Below are 20,215 nucleotides of genomic sequence, written 5' to 3'. Positions count from 1 at the left end.
CAATCTCAAGTGGCCAGGAGCAGTAAAATACTATCATAATAACACAGAAATAATGACAACTCCAAATTTTTGTCTTTGTAAATGTAAATATTTTCATGTATTTACACTAAAACAAAAATTAGTTTCGCAAAAAATGTGAATAACCTGAAAAAATATGAACCTGAAATGTGTTAAGAGAAGTACAATTTTAACAATAATCTGCCTGATATTAAATGTTTTTTGTATTTGTAGATCCGCTGTGATCTGTAAGTTATAATGTACATGTGTAAATGATAAACTGAGGAAGAATATTGTTAAAATTACACTTATTTTTTCAGTTTGTTCATGTTATTCGGATCTTTTGAAAGGATAGTTTGTAGATGTAAACATTTTCATAATGTAAATTTACTTTTTTCACTCTAAAACAAAGAGAAAAGTTTGAAGTTGACATATAATAACATAATAATATATAAATTTTACTGGTTCGGCCAACTTCAGATCAAATTTAGTTGAATGTGGCCCCTGACCCAAAACGAGTTTGACACCCCTGTTTTAGATCCTTCAGACTAACCACCCTTTGCTTGATGCTGAGCACTTGTTGGCCCTTTTGCCTTCACCTCATCCCAAATCATCTGGACTGGGTTTAGGTGACTGTGGAGGCCAGGTCATCTGACGCAGCACTCCATCGCTCTCATTCTTGGTCAAATAGCCCTTACACAACCTGGAGGGCACTGGACAAAATCTAAATTTTACCAAGTGTATTTTTCTCATTTCTAGTCAAAAATCTCATCACAGTTAAAATAAGAAATAATCACCTAAATAGTGACTTTTCAGTGAGATACAAGCACTTATTTTTAGACAATAGTTCTTGAAAATCTTATTTCAAGAAATCTTACCAAGATAATTTTCACTTGTTCCATTGGCAGATTTTTTTTTTGGCTTAATTCAAGCAAAACCAATCATTTGAATCAGTTTTGACTTTCTGGGATTTGTGGATTTTCACTTGTACTTCCCTGCAACAAAACTCCGTTAACTCTGCATTTGACACGCTGTACAGGGTGGGGAAGCAAAATTTACAATGAATATTTAATTGTTTTTTCTCAGCAGGCACTATGTCAATTGTTTTGAAACCGAACATATATTGATGTCATAATCATACCTAACACTATTATCCATACCTTTTCAGAAACTTTTGCCCATATGAGTAATCAGGAAAGCAAACGTCAAAGAGTGTGTGATTTGCTGAATGCACTCGTCACACCAAAGGAGATTTCAAAAATAGTTGGAGTGTCCATAAAGACTGTTTATAATGGAAAGAAGAGAATGACTATGAGCAAAACTATTACGAGAAAGTCTGGAAGATACTATTAAAGAAGAATGGGAGAAGTTGTCACCCGAATATTTGAGGAACACTTGCACAAGTTTCAGGAAGCGTGTGAAGGCAGTTATTGAGAAAGGAGGACGACACATAGAATAAAAACATTTTCTATTATGTACATTTTCTTGTGGCAAATAAATTCTCATGACTTTCAATAAACTAATTGGTCATACACTGTCTTTCAATCCCTGCCTCAAAATATTGTAAATTTTGCTTCCCCACCCTGTATATGTCATCCATGGTGGATTTACATGACAAATCTACTCCACTAGACCAAATCTCATCAAATTAAACATTTTTTTCCATAAAAGTAAATATTACTACTGTTGTTGAAACCAATCATGATTCAGTAATAATGCATAAATAACAAAAGCAAACACAAAAATAGATTTGCACCCTGAATTGCTGGGTGATGGTAGCTGATTAGAGCTGGAGTCTACAAACCTGAGCAGGAATATGACAATTTGGAGAAGGATATCACATACATATGTCTATATAGCACCCCCCATTCCATTTTTTCCTGTGTCTGCCACATATTATTTTGGTTATATTCAAGTTAATTAGTATACATCCACTTCTCTTTCACTCAATAAGTGCTTTAATTAGTCATTTGGTGTCCACCCTGTCCACTGAAGCAACACACCCCACTGTGTATCCAGGCAACCTGCAGTGACTTTTTAAGTCCACCAGATGGCACCATGAAGCAACACCAACACAGTGTCAACACCGTGTAGACACAGTTAGAGGAATGTGCCACACACCCCATGTCAGGGGGCATCATTTACCCATCACCAGTCATAAATGCTCGCAGTTACTAGTAATTATTATTACTGTAGCATTATCACCATTACAAACCTACAAAAATGACAGTAAAATATTGCCAAAGACCTTTGCATGGTACTGTATATATTATCACAACAAAATAGAGTCATATTATTATGTATCAGAAAAGGGAGCAAAGACCTCTTACTGGCATAGTGTCATGGGAAAGATAAATAGTACTTTAAATTTGAATTTGGTCCTGACACCTGCGTTGTGTCTTCTGAATTTCCTGGAACATGATGTTACATTAGAAGTCAAAAGAGCACATTGGCTTAAAATTGCACACACTACAGCTAAGAAGGTCATACTAAGGCACTGGAAGGGGCAGATACAACCCTACTTATTCTGAATGGTATTCAGCCTTATCAGAGACCGCCTCATTTGAAAGACTGATCCACAAGATAAATGGACAGATGGATATATATAGAAGTATGTGGGAACCCTTCTTAACACAGATCGGCTCATATTGAGGGATGCTGATTGAACTCAGCTCATGCTGGAAGATCCAATGTGCCCCCCCCCCCTTTCTTTTTTGTTTGTTTGTTTGTTTATGACTGACTGACTGGGGGAGAGGGGGGATTGTGGGAGAAAAAGGAAGAGTTGTTCCTTCAACATGGACATCTTACTAATGTGTGTTCTTTCCAATTTAGTGCAAGATGGAATGTGTTCGGCTCTGTGTTAGGGCTGTGGACTAATTGTGATGTCTTTGATTTATTTTTTTTAATAATGTGATTTGTGAACTTTTGAAGGACTCAATAAAAATAAAATTTAAAAAAAAAGGGAGCAAGTAGTTACAAACAGATTTTATTTGTGGTTTCTTTTTTCCCTCAGACTGAATAAGATTAAAAAAAAAAAATCACACGTAGGTAGAAGCCTAGTAATGAACTCAAAATGACAAACAAGCCGACATTAAAAGCAGTAAAAAAAACAAAACAGTTGTTACATTACAAACTACCCACTCCTTAAAATGATGACTGTTATGAACAAAGTTTACATAAAAATACATTATCTGTAACATATACATATATTAGGGTGTTTTTCTTACAGTATTGACCCCCTCAGAGACAAATGCAGCAGGCCTGCCCACCCAGTCTACTATCAGCAGGGGAACAGTCTGAGAACAGTGCAGTGAAATGAAGCTGAAGTTTACACATGGAAAGTTAACACCACGCAGGAAGTGCCACATTTACATGAAATAATATACAAAGTTATTTTATCTTTCACCAATACAACATCATACCTACACAGAAATCAAGGCTTAAAGGAATAGTAAATGTTTCTAGTAGAAGGACCTAATTTAAGAGCTGGGACTGTATATACATATATGATAAAACAAAACACAATGAGGTACTATATTTAAAAAATGTTCTAGGTGATTGCACAAATGGAAGTTGACAGCCCTGAAGAGAAAACCTTAGATATTTGGAGGTGAGAGCATGTGACCCAAGGAATATGCACACCTGATCTGCAGCCAAAATATCTTGGTCGTTTCAAAATAATTAAAAAAGACAGAAGGCTTTGAAGTGGAACACAGTTTTGTTGTCTACAGACTGAAGCCGGACACGGCGATGTGCTGGGCGTTGTTTCTTGCATCAAAGTATGAGGTGTCTGTCTCATCCTCTGGCTGAGGAATGAAAGGCATCGGCTGGTTCTGCAGGTTGTCCCAGTCCAAGCCCTCGAACAGGGGGTGGACCTTCAGTTCTGGTGGCAAAAAAAGTCATTTTATGTCATTTCATATCAACATCATGTGCAACTATATTGCAAATATGTAAATTTATATATATATGTATGTATGTACAGAACAGTCTTCCACACTGTCTGTATTTTGCAGCTGTAAACACTGCAATTTCCCCACGGTTGGATCAATAAACTCATATCTCCTCTTAATTAAAAAGCCCTCCATCAGTTTGTAATAGAGTTCCAACTAAATACACAATTTTATGATATTTTCAACAATTTTGTGTTTTTCTTTAATGTTCATTTTCAACCATTTGTATTTTTTTTTTTTTTATTTATTTAACCTTTATTAAACCAGGTAAGTTAGTTGAGAACTGATTCTCATTTCCATTAAGGACATAGCCGATACATATGGGTGCAGCATGTGGATGAGTGAAAAGGCAGATTGTGTCTTAAATTGAAATGCTATTTTCACTGCATAAAAACATTAAAAAAAACATGCACTATAAGTATCCAGATACAGTACTAAAACAGTCAAAAACATATAGAGAGACAATCTGGATCAGGTTTGTTTTCACTGGTCATTTTAATAGCATGTATCTTTATTTATATATATATATATATATATATATATATATATATATATATCTCCTGCATTTTATTTTAACTTGATTTTTATGAGGAAATGTGTGTGGTGTTGGTTTTTTTTACCTTTTTACTCTTTTTTTATTGAAATTAGAACAATGACAACATAAAAAAGTCATATATAGTATCCAATATGTGTGTCAGAACAAGAACACCACACCTGCACTCACATGTACATTGTCACATACACAAACAAAAAACAAAAAAAAACGGGGGGGGGGGGGGGGGGGGGGGGGGGGGGTTCTGTCTACTTACTTAGGACTGCCAAACTGAACAACATAACTTTACATTATCTTTTAGTGAAAATTAGATTTTCTCCAAATGTAAGTGTTGCATGTCTTTCAATAGAGCCTGATGAGTTGGAGGATTTTTGTTCTTCCAGTTTAACAGAAGGCGGCGTCAGTCAGGCCAGTAGTGTCACAAACTTCAGAACAACATTCTGTTTAGTGCTACGATCCACTCCTGTTGGTTCCACACTGAACATTATTGTTATTGGGTCTGGAGGGATCTGTCTCTTACAAATCTTAGACAAAGTCTGTAAAGTTTCAGTCCAATAGGTGAGCTCTGGCAACAATGACCACAAAGGGGGTTCAAATAGCCTGTATCTTAAATGGTATGGGGGTGCATTAGTACCTATGGAATGCATATATAGGTATAAACAGGTTTTAGAGCAACGTGTGTTCCCATCCAGATGACTTTTTCAAGGAAGGCTTTGCACATTTCAACAACACAATGATAAAAAAAGTAAAACATTTGAGGGTGAAATGCTGGACACTTTTAACCCACCAAGTAGGGGTCCCATCAAACCTGTTACGCTTGCAAAGCTAAGGATAGTTACCCTGCAGGTTTACCTATCCTCAGCTTTCTCGCTACTTTAGCAAGTGACATAACATGTGGTCGGTGAAGACAGCACGATAATGGGCTATGTACATGCAAATCAAAGTAAGAGCAGGCCATTTTTACTCATTTCTAACAAAACTGGATAAAGTTAAGCATCAAAAAAGGCCACTCATTTAATTTCAAATATTTACTTTGTAGCAACAGTACATCATTAAAAAGAAAAAAAACCTTGCTATCATTTTCAGTAAGTGCAGTCATGATAACTTTGAAACAATACTATCTTGGTTAAATTTGTTCCTACTACATTCTTTGATAAACGATTCTATTCAAAATATGTATGTAGGATCTACACTACATAAATGAATAGTTTGTCTACAAAACCTAAACCATTCAGCACTATAGGTATTAAAATTAGTAGTCCAATTTAAACGGCATTTCCATCATTTGTTCTCCAGATCAGGTGTGATTTGAATATGTAGATATCAGATATAAGAGACGTCCTCACCCTTGAGACCGGCCCGTTTGCTCATGTCCATCGTGAGCAGAATTTCAATGGCATTCCTTGAAGTCTCAGATAGCTCCTCCTCTCCCTCAGGCCAAGGGATATCTAAAATTATTCCAACAAAAAAGTCGTGACGATTATTGGTCCAAAAAGACAAAAGAAATACATATGTGCATGTGCTACTGCTTTAAAGTGATGTCACACCTACCTCTGTTGAGAATATTCTGGAAGACCAACTGAGGCGTCTCGTCGTTGAAGGGGGGGACACCTGTGAGGAACTCGAAAAGACACACACCTAGAGCCCACCAGTCCACCATGCAGTCTGGACGGGGGCAGAGGAAAAGTCACATTATGTTGCTGTTGTAGTAGAGCAGCAGTTTAAAGCTCTACAGTCCAGTTAGAATGTGCACAACTACATGTACCGCTGTGGCAGAAGCAGGGCCTAGGCCTGTCACAATTATTATGGAATCACCTTATTGCAATTCATTGACCTAGCCCTAACTATGAATACTTAATATAACAGTAACAATCGTCTATGTTTACCCAATTTACAACCTGAATTCCAAAAACATTGGGATGCTGTGTAAATTGCAAATAAACAGAATTCAATGATTTGCCACAAAGAAAACACATCAAAAGTTCAAATTTAAATGATGAGATCATTTTGTTTTTGATGACAGTCTGCCATCACATTCCGGCATTATCCCATCCCAAAAAACATTGTGATGGTGAGAACAAAAGGCTAAAAAAGTAAGGTGTATTAAAAATAAACAGCCAGAGGAACCCTGCAACAACTTAGGATTCATTAACATGACAGGGTAAAAAGAAAATGTTAGAGAGGCAGAGTCTCCCAGAGGTAAAGATGGGCAAAGGTTCACCAGTCTGCCAAAAACTACACGTACAAACTGTGGAAAAAGTCCAGAATAATGTCCCTCAGTGTAAAATTGAGAATGATTTGAGTATCTCATCATCTACAACACATAATCAAAAGATTCTGAGAATCAGGAAAAATCTCTGTGCACAAGGCACAACACTGAAGATCAATACTGGATGCTTATGATCTTGAGGTCCTCAAGAGGCACTGCACTAAAATCAGACATAATTCTAACAGATATCACTGCATGGGCTCAGGAACACTTAAGAATTCATTGTCTGTGAACACAGTTGACCGTGCCCTCCACAAATGCAGGTTAAAGCTCATTACTGCAAAGAAGAAGCCACATGCAAACATGATCCAGAAACGCTGCCATCCTCTCTGGACTAATGTTCATTTAAAACCAACTGAAGCAAAGTGGGAACTGTTCTGTGGTCAGATGAATCGGAAACCACGGATGTTGTATCCTCTGGACAGAACAGCAGAGGGATCATCCACTGATATTAGTGTTCAGTTGAAAACCCTGCATCTGTGATGGCATGGGGCTGCAGCAGTGACTATGGAATGAGTGGATTACACATCTGGAGAAGTATCATTGATGCTGAAAAGTAAATACAAGTATCAGAGCAACATATGCTCCCATCCAGAATACAGGTTTTGGTGAGACAATGCTAAACTGCATCTATTAAAACAGCACGACTTCATAGAATTAGAGTCCTGGTCCTGAATTGGCATGTTTACAGTCCAGACCTTTCACCAACTGAAAACATTTGATGCATCATGAAATGAAAAGCATGATAAAGAACTCCCAGTGCTGTTGAGCAGATAGAATCCTATATCAGACAAGAATGGGACAACTTTCCTCTCCCAAAACTCCAGCATCTGGTCTCCTCAGATCCCAGATGTTTATAGACTGTTGTTAAAAGAAGAGGGGATGCTACACAACATAACCCTGTCCCAACTTTATGGACAGGTCTTGACGTTAACGAATTGGCTTTTTTTTTTTTTTCATAAAAACAAACAAACAAAAACATTTTCTCAGTTTAAAGGTGCGGGAGACTTCCGTGATCCGATTTTTCATCAAATCTAATGCTCCAGGCGGCTGCGCGAACCTCTGTTTCCCACAATGCACATCGCGACAAAAATTTCCGAAGATGCCCGAGTGACCGCCCAGCTCTGAATGTAAACACATAGTTTTGTTTATGGTGGATGGCACTTCGAAATTGTTCCCTGTAATGCAAGAGAATCAGATGAGTAATCACAGAAAGACTTACAGATTTGTGATACTTAGGCTATGACTGAGGTTTTACAGATTTGATGAAAAAATTGGTCACAAAAGTCTCCCGCACCTTGAAGTATATTATACGTTTTCTCTGTTCTAATGTGAATAACATATTGGTATATAAGATTTGAAAATCATTGCATCCTGTTTTTCTTACATTTCACATGGTGTCCATGTTTTTTGGAATTAGGGTAGTAAAAGATGAGTGAAAATAAGAAATGTTACACTTCCACCACATTTTCCACCGTTTGAGATTTGACTGGCTCTAGTGATGTTGTCAGTATTAGGTCAGAGTTCAAACACTAAGAATCTGTTCTGGGCAATTTCTCTCAACTAAAGTTTATTGCAATCATCAGCTAAACTTTCATAATTGTGACAGCCCTTGCTGGGACCAGTTAGGTAAAGGATGAGGGGATTACACATTATGATTCACTTAGTTATTATGGATTATATTTCACAGTAGTTCCTGGAGTGGGCAGTTACAACATGAACATTTCTTTTCCGTTCCAGCGGCAGTATAACAGCCTGAGCTATCTGTCATTATTCATCGCTGCTGGTTTCCAAATCCAGTGAAAATCCAACATATAAAACACATTTGTGGCCAGAGTTGTAGCTCTAAAGAATTAAATATGCTTCTTGAAACTTCAAGGATTTGAAATAACAATTATCATTTCTTCCAAAAGCTCTCGACAGCAGCAGATGAATAAAAACTGCCGCACAAGGCCATTCATGTCAGAGCTGACAGGAAACACCAGCCTCAGCCCATTAGGATCTGAATAAATAATAGCATGCTAAATCAAAGGTTTATTATTAACTGACATTTTGCATGGAAGTCGCTAAATGTCAAAAATATAGTGTGGCTGACTTTGCATTGTGAGAAACCACAAACACTTATTTTAAGAGCAGAACGACACCATTTGGAACAGTTTAGACTGATCGGAAATCTCCTGCTCTTAATAAGTTAGCTCCATGTTAGAACCCTTTTTTTATTTTAATCACACACTTGAACCCATTCCCTCTGATCAGGCCCACAGTTTGTTCACCAGTTCAAAGTCTAAGAAGCAGAAACAGTGGCGATGGGGAAATGGGAGGAAAAAAACAAAACAAATCAGCTCATTCCCTTTCAAATATTAGCAGGTTGGGTTACATGCAAGCTGGCTCACAAACACTGCACCGTTTTCATAAACTTACCACACTGACCCCTTCCTGAAACTCAAAGAGAATGCCTGTCACAAGGGCTACAATGTCAAGCATCCTGAACTTAAACACTGACTGTGGGAATGTTCGGGTTAAAACAGCCCATGATTCATGGGACCATGTCTTACCGTGTGGATTTCCAAGAAGGAGCTCTGGAGCCAAATAGTCCGGAGTCCCTAAAATCTGCACCCCCTCGACAGGCAGCGCACCCCTCCGTACACTCTTTGGGGTCCTGAAGGGGGTTTGGGAGGTTGACATGGGCTGAGGAGTCTGAGGGGTTCAAGAAACCAAAAGAAATGTGACAAATGTTACTGAGAAGAAAAAGTTTAACAGAATAACATAACATAATCAAAACATGCTTGGAGGAGATGCTTCAACATATTGTAACACCGTGGTGGAGGAAGATCTCACATGTTTAACTTAAGTTGTAATACCACTGTGTAAAGATACTGCAGTCCAACATTCAACTCCATTTTTCTCCTCTTTGTTTTAGTGAAAAAAAAGTTAAACTACATGAAAATCCTCCTTTTCAAGTATAGATGAATGATTTTGGAATTTTGAATTTGCATGTATTCTGTAAATGCTTGAAGTAAACAAACAAAATGAAATGAAATTAAAATGTGCACATTTACAAACTATCCATTCACAAAAAATATGAGTAACCTGAAGTCTTAAGAGAAGTAAGTGCAATTTTAACAATATGTTGCTAAATGTTTTGTGCATTTATAGATCCAGTGTGATATCTAAGTTGTAATGCTGCTTGTATAAATCTTAAGGGTAACAATAAGGATTTTAACCTATAAACATACTGATGATTATTCAAAATGTCCCAGTTTTGGTCACGTTGGTCATTAAAGTACTAAAAATAAAAGTGCATGTAACTGCTTAGTTATTTCAGAGTATTCCAAATTTTAGAATATTATAGAATTAGAATTCTTGATGCATTTGTTGTAACGGTCTGGATGTTCAACCACTGTATGTGTATTTTGATTAAGTTTTAAACGATGACAGAGATATTTGATCATATTTAGGTGTGGTGTGTCGTATCTACAGCCTAAAAATAATTCAAACCTAACCTAAAAAACAATAAATGAATACAAACTATTACAAACAGAGGTACCATTTACTGCAGGGTCACTGAGTAGAAACCAGGGTTCCTACAGGTTTCTACAGGTTAAATTTAAGACCACTTAGAACAGAATTTAATGCACATTTCACAGCCATAATGAGAAGAAGAAAAAAAGGTATCCTGCGCACTGTCCATTCAACTTGCAAAAAATTTTAATATAATAACGTTTCGGTCCTCTGGCACATTGCTCAAGCAGAGATAAAAAACCCCCCAAAAAAACAGCCATAATGAGAAAAATTTGTGACTCCTAGACTTCAGAAAAATGCATTTTACTCCAAATTGAGTCATTTCTCACCGGGGGCTGCAAAGTTCGCGATAACTGGTTCCTAATTTCAATATAAATTGTCAAATTGGAACGGGTGGAATTGAGTCAACTGACATTACTGTCTTTGCAGCTTGGACATTTATTTCCCGGACACATTTAAACACAGTACAGTGAACAAGTTTATGACAACGGAAATCAAGACCTACCATATAAAATGTAAGACCTTTTAAAGACTTTCTTAAGGTATTAAATGCAGAATTGTAGATTGAAGACTTTTTAAGACCCTGTGGGAACCCTGTGAAATGCACTGTGAAAGTTCGTCATTGGCCCCCCCCCCCCCCAAATTCACCCATTTGGTAAAACTAATGTGAACACGACTGATGATGGATAAGTGGATCCTGGTCTGCCTACCTGACACTGAGAGCTTCTGGACTTGGGTCTTTGATGAACAGGTGTTGTGGTGCCAGACAGATATGAAGCATTTGTGGACATCTCCATGGGCTCTACAGACCCGGTGCTCATCCTGGACAACCCTGACATGTTGGAACGGTTTATGGAGCTGTGGTAGCTACGGAAAGCTACGACGTTCCTGGGTTTGAGGAATGAGGGGGATTGGCCGACACCACACTGCAGGTCTGGAAGACGGTTGAGCAAAGAGCACTGGGACTCTCCTCTGCGACTGAAATGACCGAGTTTTGGTGTTTCATCAGTGACAACACAGGGGGTTCTCGGCAGTGGATCGGACGGGGAGGACCCTTCGTTTTCCTCTTGCTCGTCGAATGAAGCTGAAGTGACGTTTATGGAACAGCAGCTCGGCTTCAGGGAGGCGTGGCTGACGGATGTGAGGGATGTGTCGTGGATGGAGCCCTCAGAGTCCAGACTCAGGCTCCTGCAGATGTCACTGTTCCTACTGAGCGGCGATGTGAAACTCAAATGAGACAAGTCTTTGGCTCTGTCTTCAAACACATCCTCCGCCGGATCTTCCAGTTCAGAAAACAGAGTCTTGGCCACAGCAATGGGACTGGAGCGATTCGGGACCTGGTCTTGATCTAAACCGATCCCCTCATTACAAGCCATGAAGTCAGTGATGTGGATGGTAGAAAAGTTTCCTGTCAGGCCGGTGTGAAACCCTGCAGTCTCATTCGGAATCTCGTAGCATCTCTTATAATCTGTATTATTCTTCTTGGCTTGAACCTCTAGCAGCTCTGGGCTTCTTTCTAAATCTGAAAAAGTTCTTTTCACAGCTGGTGCCGTGACGGTTTTACTGTCACCTCTTTCTGGCAGACTGTAATCACCCTGTGTCGTCTCCATCTTCTCTACAGTGTTTTTTGGCAGATTGATTCTGGTTCCAGCGGTGTCTAGTTTGGTTTGTGCACCGTCCTGATTTGGAACTTTGGACGCTGAATGCCTTCTCCTCTGCTCATTACGATGTTCATTTTCTTTCTGAAGGCATAAAAAAATAAAAACAGGGAAAATAGGTAAACAGAAATGTGAGAAATGATATCCTCCTTGAAATCATATGGAAACCCATTCTACAACATTAATGAGCAATTATCCAAATGAAATAAGGATTTTAACCTATAAACCTACTGATGATAATTCAAAATATCCCAGTTTTGGTCATTTTGGTCCTTAAAGTACTAAAAGTAAAACTGTATGTAACTGTTTAGCTATTTCAGAATGCTCTAAAATTTAGAATACTATAGAATTAGAATTCTTGATGCATTTGTAGTAATGGTCAGGGTGCAAAATGGGTCCTGGAGCTTTTTAGTGAGTAAACTACTTAAAAATAACATGGCATGTCAATTCATATTCCTGATTAAGATTCTAAATGTTGACCTTAAAGATCATAACTATTAAAGATGAAAACAACCAAATAGACAAAAATTTTATAAAGGACGGAACAAAATTAAAGCAACATAAAAAAGATGAATGTTACATAAAAAAAAGAAAGCAATGTAAAAGACATAATTAATTTTATGAAAACAAAAATTTTGTTATTAGTGGTATCTACTGGGAAATTTTGTTTGTCATAAAAAAATATATTCTCATTGTAAGACTTCCTAAGATATTCAAGTTAATATAAAGCTTGATTTAAAGGAGACCGGGAACAATTAATACTATTACCGTGGTTAATTTTATGTTTATGTTTATGTTTACGCATTTGGCAGACGCTTTTTTCCAAAGCGACTTACAGGGGAAAACCAATTAAATCACTCAATCAATCAAATTTTATTTATATAGCGCCAGATCACAAAAAAGTTATCTCTTGACATTTTATATATAGAGTTGGTCAAAACCAGACTCTAAGTCAATTCTAAGAAACCCAACAGAATCCTCCAGGAGCAAACACTTGTGACTGGTGACAGTGGCGAGGAAAAACTTCCCTTTAACAGGCAGAAACCTCGAGCAGACCCAGACTCCTGGAGGATGGCCGTCTGCCTTGACCAGTTGGGGTTAAAGAGAGAGAGTAGAGAAGGGGAAAAAGAGAGAGCGATAGAGATAGGGACTGGGGGAGAGGGGGAGAAGGGGGGAGTAGGGGGAGACACATGGAGGCGGTTGAGGATAAGTGAGTGGTGATGATGAGGGCAGGGAAGAGGCCGGACCACCGCAGCAGGTCCAGAGATAATCGTGAAAGAATCTGTGGTTGTCCTGGGAAAAACCTTATTAGAATATTTAAAATGGAATGTTTGAAAGTGCTAGGACAGGAGGTGCTCTCGGAAGAGCTGGGTCTTCAGGAGCTTCTTGAAGATAGGCAGGGATGACTCTGTTCTTGTAGCACTTGGTAGAGCGTTCCACCAATGTGGAACGACCCATGAAAAGAGCCTGGATTGTCTTGTACAAGGTCTGGGGACCACCAGACTACGTTCCCCAGACGAGCGGAGTGGTCGTGGGGCGACATAAGCTTTTATTAGTGCACCTAAGTAGACAGGAGCAGACCCACGGAGAATTTTGTAGGCTAGGATTAAAGATTTGAATTTGATGCGGGCAGCTATGGGTAGCCAGTGTAACTCAATGAGTAAGGGGGTGACATGTGCCCTTTTAGGCTGATTGAAGACCAGACGCGCTGCTGCATTCTGGACCATCTGTAGTGGTTTGACAACACAAGCTGGGAGGCCCGTTAGAAGAGCATTGCAGTAGTCAAGACGGGAGATAACCATAGTCTGCACCAGGAGCTGGGTGGCCTGTTCGGTTAGGTATGGCCTGATCTTTCTTAGGTTGAACAGAGTGAAACGGCATGATCGGGTGACAGAGGCAACGTGATCCGTGAAGGTCAACTGATTATCAATCATGACTCCCAAGTTACGTACTACACTGGTAGGAGCCAGAGGTATGGAGTCAATAGTGATGGAGATGTCCAGCTGTATGGTTGGCTTAGCTGGGAAGACCAGCAGTTCAGTTTTGGACAGGTTCAGCTGAAGGTGATGGGCTTTCATCCATGCAGATATGTCAGAGAGACAATCTGAGATCCGCACTGAGACTGTGGAGTCATCAGGTGGGAATGACAGATAGAGCTGGGTATCATCAGCATAGCAATGATATGAGAAGCCGTGTGAGTGGATGATCTGACCGAGTGAGGTGGTGTATATGGCAAAAAGGAGGGGGCCCAACACAGAGCCTTGGGGGACCCCCGTGGTGAGGCGGTGAACTGCTGATGTGTGCCCTAGCCAGGACACACTGAAGGACCGACCAGTAAGGTAAGATTGAAACCAGGAGTGTGCGTGGCCTGTGATGCCCATGTTCCAGAGTATGGATAACAGGATATCATGATTGACAGTGTCAAATGCTGCTGATAAGTCCAGTAGAATGAGTACTGAAGACTTGGCTGCTGCTCTAGCCTCTTTCAAGGCTTCTGTCACAGACAACAGAGCCGTTTCAGTGGAGTGGCCGATTTTGAAGCCAGATTGGTTGATGTCCAGGAGGTTATTTTGGGAGAGGAATTCTGTGACCTGTTTGAAAACAGCCCTTTCGATGATCTTAGAAAGGTATGGGAGGAGTGAGACTGGTCGATAATTCTCCACTTGAGTGGGGGTGAGGGAAGGTTTTTTGAGTAGTGGTGTTACCTGCGCTTGTTTAAATACTGTAGGAAATGTTCCTGAAGTCAGTGAAGCATTAATCACATGTGTGATTGGTGCTGTGATAGTAGGGGCAACAGACTGTAAGAGGTTGGATGGAATAGGGTCCAACAGGCATGTTGTAGGACGGCTAGAGGAAAGGAGTTTAGACACCTCGTTCTCTGTGAGGGGAGTAAATGAGGGGAATGACGCAGTTGGGCTTTTATCAGTTGAGTTAGTAGTAGCCATAGTCAGGGGAGAGGAAGCAGTGTGTGATGATGATGATGTTGAAGAAGGAGGCGTGCAGTCTATGGGTGGATCAGTGAACTGACTGCTGATAGTAGACACTTTATTTGTGAAAAATGAAGCAAAATTGTCTGCTGTCAGATTAGTAGTGGGCGGTGGAGGTGGAGGGTTGAGTAGTGTTTTAAAGGTTGAGAATAGTTTCTTGGTGTCGGTGGCAGAATGAATTTTGTTATTATAGTAAGCCTTCTTCGCAGCAGTGACACTGGATGAGAAGGATACCAATAGTGACTGGAATGTGATCAGGTAATTTTAACCTTTATAAATAACAATGAATAATTGCAGTGCTTTAATCATAATAAACAATTTCCTCAAGGGCTAATAAAGTATTCTGAATATGAATAATACTGTATATAGGGCTGCACAATTTTGGCAAAAAATAAAATCCCGATTTTTTCCCCTAAAAACTCGATTTTCGATTTTTGGGTAAAACTACAAAAGACAACAGAAGTCAGCATGTCGTTTTTGTGAGCAGCCCGCAATGCAAGCCACTGCTCCGACCTCAACTCTGTTATGATATCACATGATGAACCCACAGAAGTTTTTTTTTTTCTTCGTTAAATCTATATTGAATGAAGTAGAGTATACAAACAATGTATACTAAACAAGAAAATAACATAAGTTTGCCAGGGCGAATACACTACAATAAAATGTCATCAGAGCAAATACTGATGGTTTTTTAGAGCCTTTTTGTTTCCAGATTTATCTAACAGCTTTAAATAAAGTTCAGCATCTTTTAAAAAATAAATATTTGGTTTTGTGTTTCAGAATGTACATTTGTGAATGAAAAATTTAGCAAGTAAGATGAAATCGATTTGACGATTTCCCGTTTTTAAAAATCGTCCTTATTAAAAAATCCGATTTCGATTTAAAATCAATTAATCGTGCAGCCCTAACTGTATATTTAATTTTCTGTTTGTCATATTATCAGCAAGTTTTTAGAGGAGTTCAGATGCTTGAACAGAAACTAATCTTATTACAGCTAATAAGCATACGTTGACGTGTTTATTTTAATGACAGGTAATGAGTTGTATGGGAGCCACAGTGGAAACGTCCAGGGTTTGATCCAGTTTTCTGATAAAACCAAATCATGAAAAGTTTTACTGAGGTGCCATATACCACCTAACATACAAATACAATAAAACACATTACACTGTTTGGTATTTCAAGTCCATGTTGACAAGTAACAAACTAAAACCAATGTTTGTGTAATATGCCAGCACAAGAACGCATTCATTTTCTATATTTTTAAGTGAGACTCATAAGAATAAAAGCACTAAATAAGAATGTTCAGCCTTTTTGTAGTAGGGCTTTTTTCCCTAAATATTGGTTATCAGTATCATCACTAAAAAGCATATCAGAGGGTCTAATCCTTTATTTTAAGATATACTTTTTTAATCCCCCAAGGGGGGACTTCACATGTACAACAGCACAAGACAATACATATAAAATACAATAGAGAAATAAAGAGAAGATAAAAAAAATTGTTAAAGTAACTTATTTGTTAAAGTGACTGAATGACATAAACAGTAATAATAATAGTAAATAAAGTAACACGTGTGCAGTAGGTGATACTGATAAGCGTGCAAGTGAGTGACATCGACAGATGCAAAAGTCTGTTCAGAGCAGGATGTACTTTAGGCCAAGCTGCATTTCACAAATTTGAGACATTTTAGAGAACACTGTTTATAGGTTACAATAGCACAATTGTCCAGTCACTGACCTCCTCACACTCCCACAGTGGACTGATGCCACCGTCAGTGTCTGTCGTGCTGCCTGCACTCATTGTCTCAAATCTCCTCCTGGTCTTCAGCAGTGAGGGGGTCAGATTTTTAGCCAAGTTATGTGGATTGAACACACTGTTAGGTCCTGTTGGGGTAAACCAAAACATCAGTCCTCCACTATGGGGTAAGAAACTGTCCAAATATTTGTGTGCATAAGGTAAAAATGCATGCATATTAGCCTATAGTTGTGCAAAAATAAATATAAACTCTTGAAAGAGTTCAATCGTACATAAAATGTATTGTGTGTATTTTATCTGTCAGAATAGGAATACGTTTTGACAACAAGAATTACAAACACGAAATGCAACTTTATGATTGCGCTTTCTCCATCACGAATAAGAATTCACCAACGTGACACTACTGTCAAAAATACATCACCACTTCACAGGCATTATTTATCGAGCAGAAAATACATCGATTCCACAGACTGCACGTGTTCAGGATCTCCTTCTGCAGCAAGATCGGGCAGAATCACTGTGCAAGATGGCCGACGAAGTCAGAATGAAATCAGGTCAAATCAAACCATTTGTACATTGTTCTGACCACGGAGAAGGAACCTGAACTCGTGCGCTATTTGTGGAATTGATGATAAATAATGCCTGTGAAGTGGTGATGTATTTTTGACAGTAGAGTTACGTTTGTGAATTCGTATTCATGATGGAGAAAGTGTAATGGTAAAGTTGCATTTCGTGTTGTAATTCTTGTTGTCAAAACTTATTCATTCGTATTCTGACAGATAAAATACACACAATACATTTTGTGTGCGATTGAACTCATTCAAGAGTTTACAAATACTTATTTTTGCACAACTATGGACTAATATGCACATATTTCTATCGTATGCACACAAACCTTACCCCATACTCCACACATAATGGGTCATTCCTCAAGGCTTTTGAATAGAAGAAAAACTGGAAGCCAAAATAAACTTGTTGAGTTTCCACAGTACTTACCCCATTTCCATGGGTAGCCTGCAGGAGAGTAGGGTTGATCTTTTTTCTTCATTAGAGGTGAATCAAGAGAGCTATTCTTCTGTTTTATTTTGCCACAGGTCATGGGACTGGACACAGCAGATGCACTGCAGTGACGCTTACCTTCTGCTGCAGGGGTGTTCTGTGTTTAAGAAAACAAATAAATAGTTATTATAAAACTACGAAAGCTGTAGGATGTAAAAATAAGATGAATTCACTCACAAATCCAAGCGAGCTGATTAAGGAAAGGATCTGACCAGGGGTTCGAAAGTAGTCTTTTTTTGGTTTTGCCAAGGATGGGGTAGTAAGGATATCAATGAGATTTAGCTCTGATGGGGAGGACAAGCAGAAAATACAGATGTTAAGATGACTAATAGAAAATCAGTTTGTTTATGCAAGAAGGTGATGGATTTTTACCTCTATCAAGCTTGACTTTAGAAAGGCCAAAATCTGTTAATTTGATGTGGCCTTTGTTGGATATGAGCATGTTGTCAGGCTTCAAGTCCCTACAAAGTCACATTACACATCAATATAAACCACAGGCTTATACATGTGTAACACCACCTAAAGAAGTTTAATTTAACATCACATTACCTGTGGATTATGCCATGCCGGTGAAGGTAGTCCAAAGCTAATGCGACCTCTGAGATGTATTTTACAGCCATATCCATATCGAAATATCCATAAATGTGAAGCAGAGATTTGACATCCCCTCCAATGAGGTATTCCATGACCTGTGGGTTAAGACGCACAGTAATGACGGCTTAATATCTACAACTCTTATATACTTAATGATACGTTACATATGCCACTTGATGTTACCAGATAGATCTTTGTGGTAGTTTGAAGGGAATAAAACAGGTGAACCACAAAGGGGCTTTTGCTCAAAGCCAGGGCGTCTCTCTCTGCCTTCATTTGCCCCGTCATGTTCTTATCAACCATGTCAGCTTTTCTCATCACCTGGAGGTAAATTCAACACTGTGTTAGAGTATTTTTTAACAACTTTGTGGTCTCAGTAGACAGTTAAAGTCTAAAGCACAGGTGTCAAACATGCAGCCCAGGGGCCAAATCCAGCCCGCCAAAGGGTCCAATCCAGCCCGTGGGATGAATTTATGAAATACAAAAGTTACACTCAAGATATTAACAGTCAATCATTTTACTTTAGGGGTCATAAAAAACCCTACTTTAGTCTCAAGTGGGTCAGATCAGTAAAATACTACCATAAAGGTACTATCTTTATTATTCTATTGTTTTCTATTTGGTAGTGGTTTATTGTTCTTATTCACCTATTTATTTATTTAAGTTAATTGTATGGCTTTTTAATTTATTCTTGTATTTTATTCTTTTATCTGAGTTTTATTTATTCTTCTGTATAGCATATTTTTCTTTTTTGTACAGTTTCTACGTCTTTAAATCTATTTCTGTATTTTATTCTTCTATTTCGGGTTTATTTATTCTTCTGTACAGCACTTTGGACCACCGTGGTTGTTTTAAAGTGCTTTACAAATAAAGTCGGATTGGATAAAAACCTACAAATAATGACAATTCCAAATTTTTTCTCTGTTTTAGTGTAAAATAGTGAACATGAAAATGTGTAAATTTACAAACTAGCCTTTCACAAAAAATATGAAAAACTAGAAATGTGTTAAGAGAAGTAAGTGCAATTTTGCTAATTTTCTGCCAGTTACTGAAATATTTTGTAAATTTGCAGATCCGTTGTGATCTGTAAGTTGTAATGCACATTTACAAATGATAAGCAGAGGCAAAATATAGTTAAAACTGCATTTATTTTTCTTGATAAATGTCAGTTTTTTCATGGTTGTTCATGTTATTCACATTTTTAAAAGGACAGTTTATAGATGTAAACGTTTCCATAATGGAATTTTACTTTTTTCACTATAAAACACATTGAAATGTTTGGAGTTGGCATTATTTTTATATTATTAAGTTATTAATTCACTGGTTCGGCCCAGTTCAGATCATATTGGGGTGAATGTGGCCCCTGAACTGACATGAGTTTGATACCCCTAGTCTAAAGGGTTATGCTAATTTACCTTTATGGCATACAACCGGGAATTGCACTTCTTGCGAGCAAGGTACACCTTCCCAAACGCACCACGGCTGATGGGCTTCAAAACGGCGAAATCCTCGATAGACGGTGGCTTTGGAAAATCCGCTGATTTGTGTCGTGAATTGGATTCATTCTTTTCATCTACCTCCATGTTACTCATTACTTAAAAGAAGATGTATTCTGTGTCTGGAACAAACAGCTAGCTCAAACTAAACACCTGCATGATCCAACAGCAATCTTGGGTTTGTTTTGAAATTCGAATTCCAGTTTTTTTTCCGCGGGGTCCTTGGCCCTTGGATTAGATAACCCTCATAACTGCCTGTTTATAAAATGTAAAATTCCCCAGAAAGATGCTTTACCCCTGCACTATATATTAAATTTAGCCAGAAAAATATGTATTAGATTACGTGATCAAAGTTATACTGTCAAAAATACAATATA

The 20,215-nt window shown here is 38.3% G+C and overlaps 1 protein-coding gene across 4 annotated transcripts; it reads right to left on the bottom strand.

The window, feature by feature from the left end:
• Positions 1-440: 440 nt before the first annotated feature.
• Positions 441-20,056, bottom strand: mastl (microtubule associated serine/threonine kinase-like). 4 transcript variants are annotated; one of them, XM_030123192.1, is made up of 14 exons: positions 19,758-20,056; positions 18,526-18,663; positions 18,298-18,437; positions 18,121-18,209; positions 17,926-18,032; positions 17,686-17,845; positions 16,672-16,817; positions 11,002-12,033; positions 9,325-9,466; positions 9,191-9,205; positions 6,052-6,165; positions 5,847-5,948; positions 3,690-3,880; positions 441-458 (listed from the first exon to the last, which is right to left on the bottom strand). In XM_030123192.1, exons 1-13 carry the CDS (start codon positions 19,932-19,934, stop codon positions 3,723-3,725), a joined length of 2,520 nt encoding a protein of 839 aa, XP_029979052.1. In that variant the 5' UTR covers positions 19,935-20,056; the 3' UTR covers positions 441-458; positions 3,690-3,722. The 4 variants fall into 4 exon arrangements, with proteins under 4 accessions (XP_029979052.1, XP_029979051.1, XP_029979053.1 ...); XM_030123191.1 differs by lacking the exon at positions 441-458 and having other exon boundaries at positions 3,509-3,880; XM_030123193.1 differs by lacking the exon at positions 441-458 and having other exon boundaries at positions 3,509-3,880; positions 9,200-9,205.
• Positions 20,057-20,215: the final 159 nt, after the last annotated feature.

The sequence above is a fragment of the Sphaeramia orbicularis genome, chromosome 20 (genome assembly GCF_902148855.1).
Source record: "Sphaeramia orbicularis chromosome 20, fSphaOr1.1, whole genome shotgun sequence".
Taxonomy (NCBI): Eukaryota; Metazoa; Chordata; class Actinopteri; order Kurtiformes; family Apogonidae; genus Sphaeramia; species Sphaeramia orbicularis.
The sequence above is the reverse complement of the archived record's forward strand: the minus strand, read 5'-3'. Positions and strand labels throughout refer to the sequence as shown.

What these genes read in the sequence shown, in the direction of transcription:
- mastl (XM_030123192.1), bottom strand. Translation starts at nt 19,934, where the DNA reads ATGAGTAACATGGAGGTAGATGAAAAGAATGAATCCAATTCACGACAC. An exon ending in CACTGTGGGAGTGTGAGGAG is followed by an intron (nt 12,034 to 16,671) that starts GTCAGTGACTGG and finishes TTATGCCTTCAG; the next exon opens with AAAGAAAATGAACATCGTAA. An exon ending in CCAGAATATTCTCAACAGAG is followed by an intron (nt 5,949 to 6,051) that starts GTAGGTGTGACA and finishes GAATAATTTTAG; the next exon opens with ATATCCCTTGGCCTGAGGGA.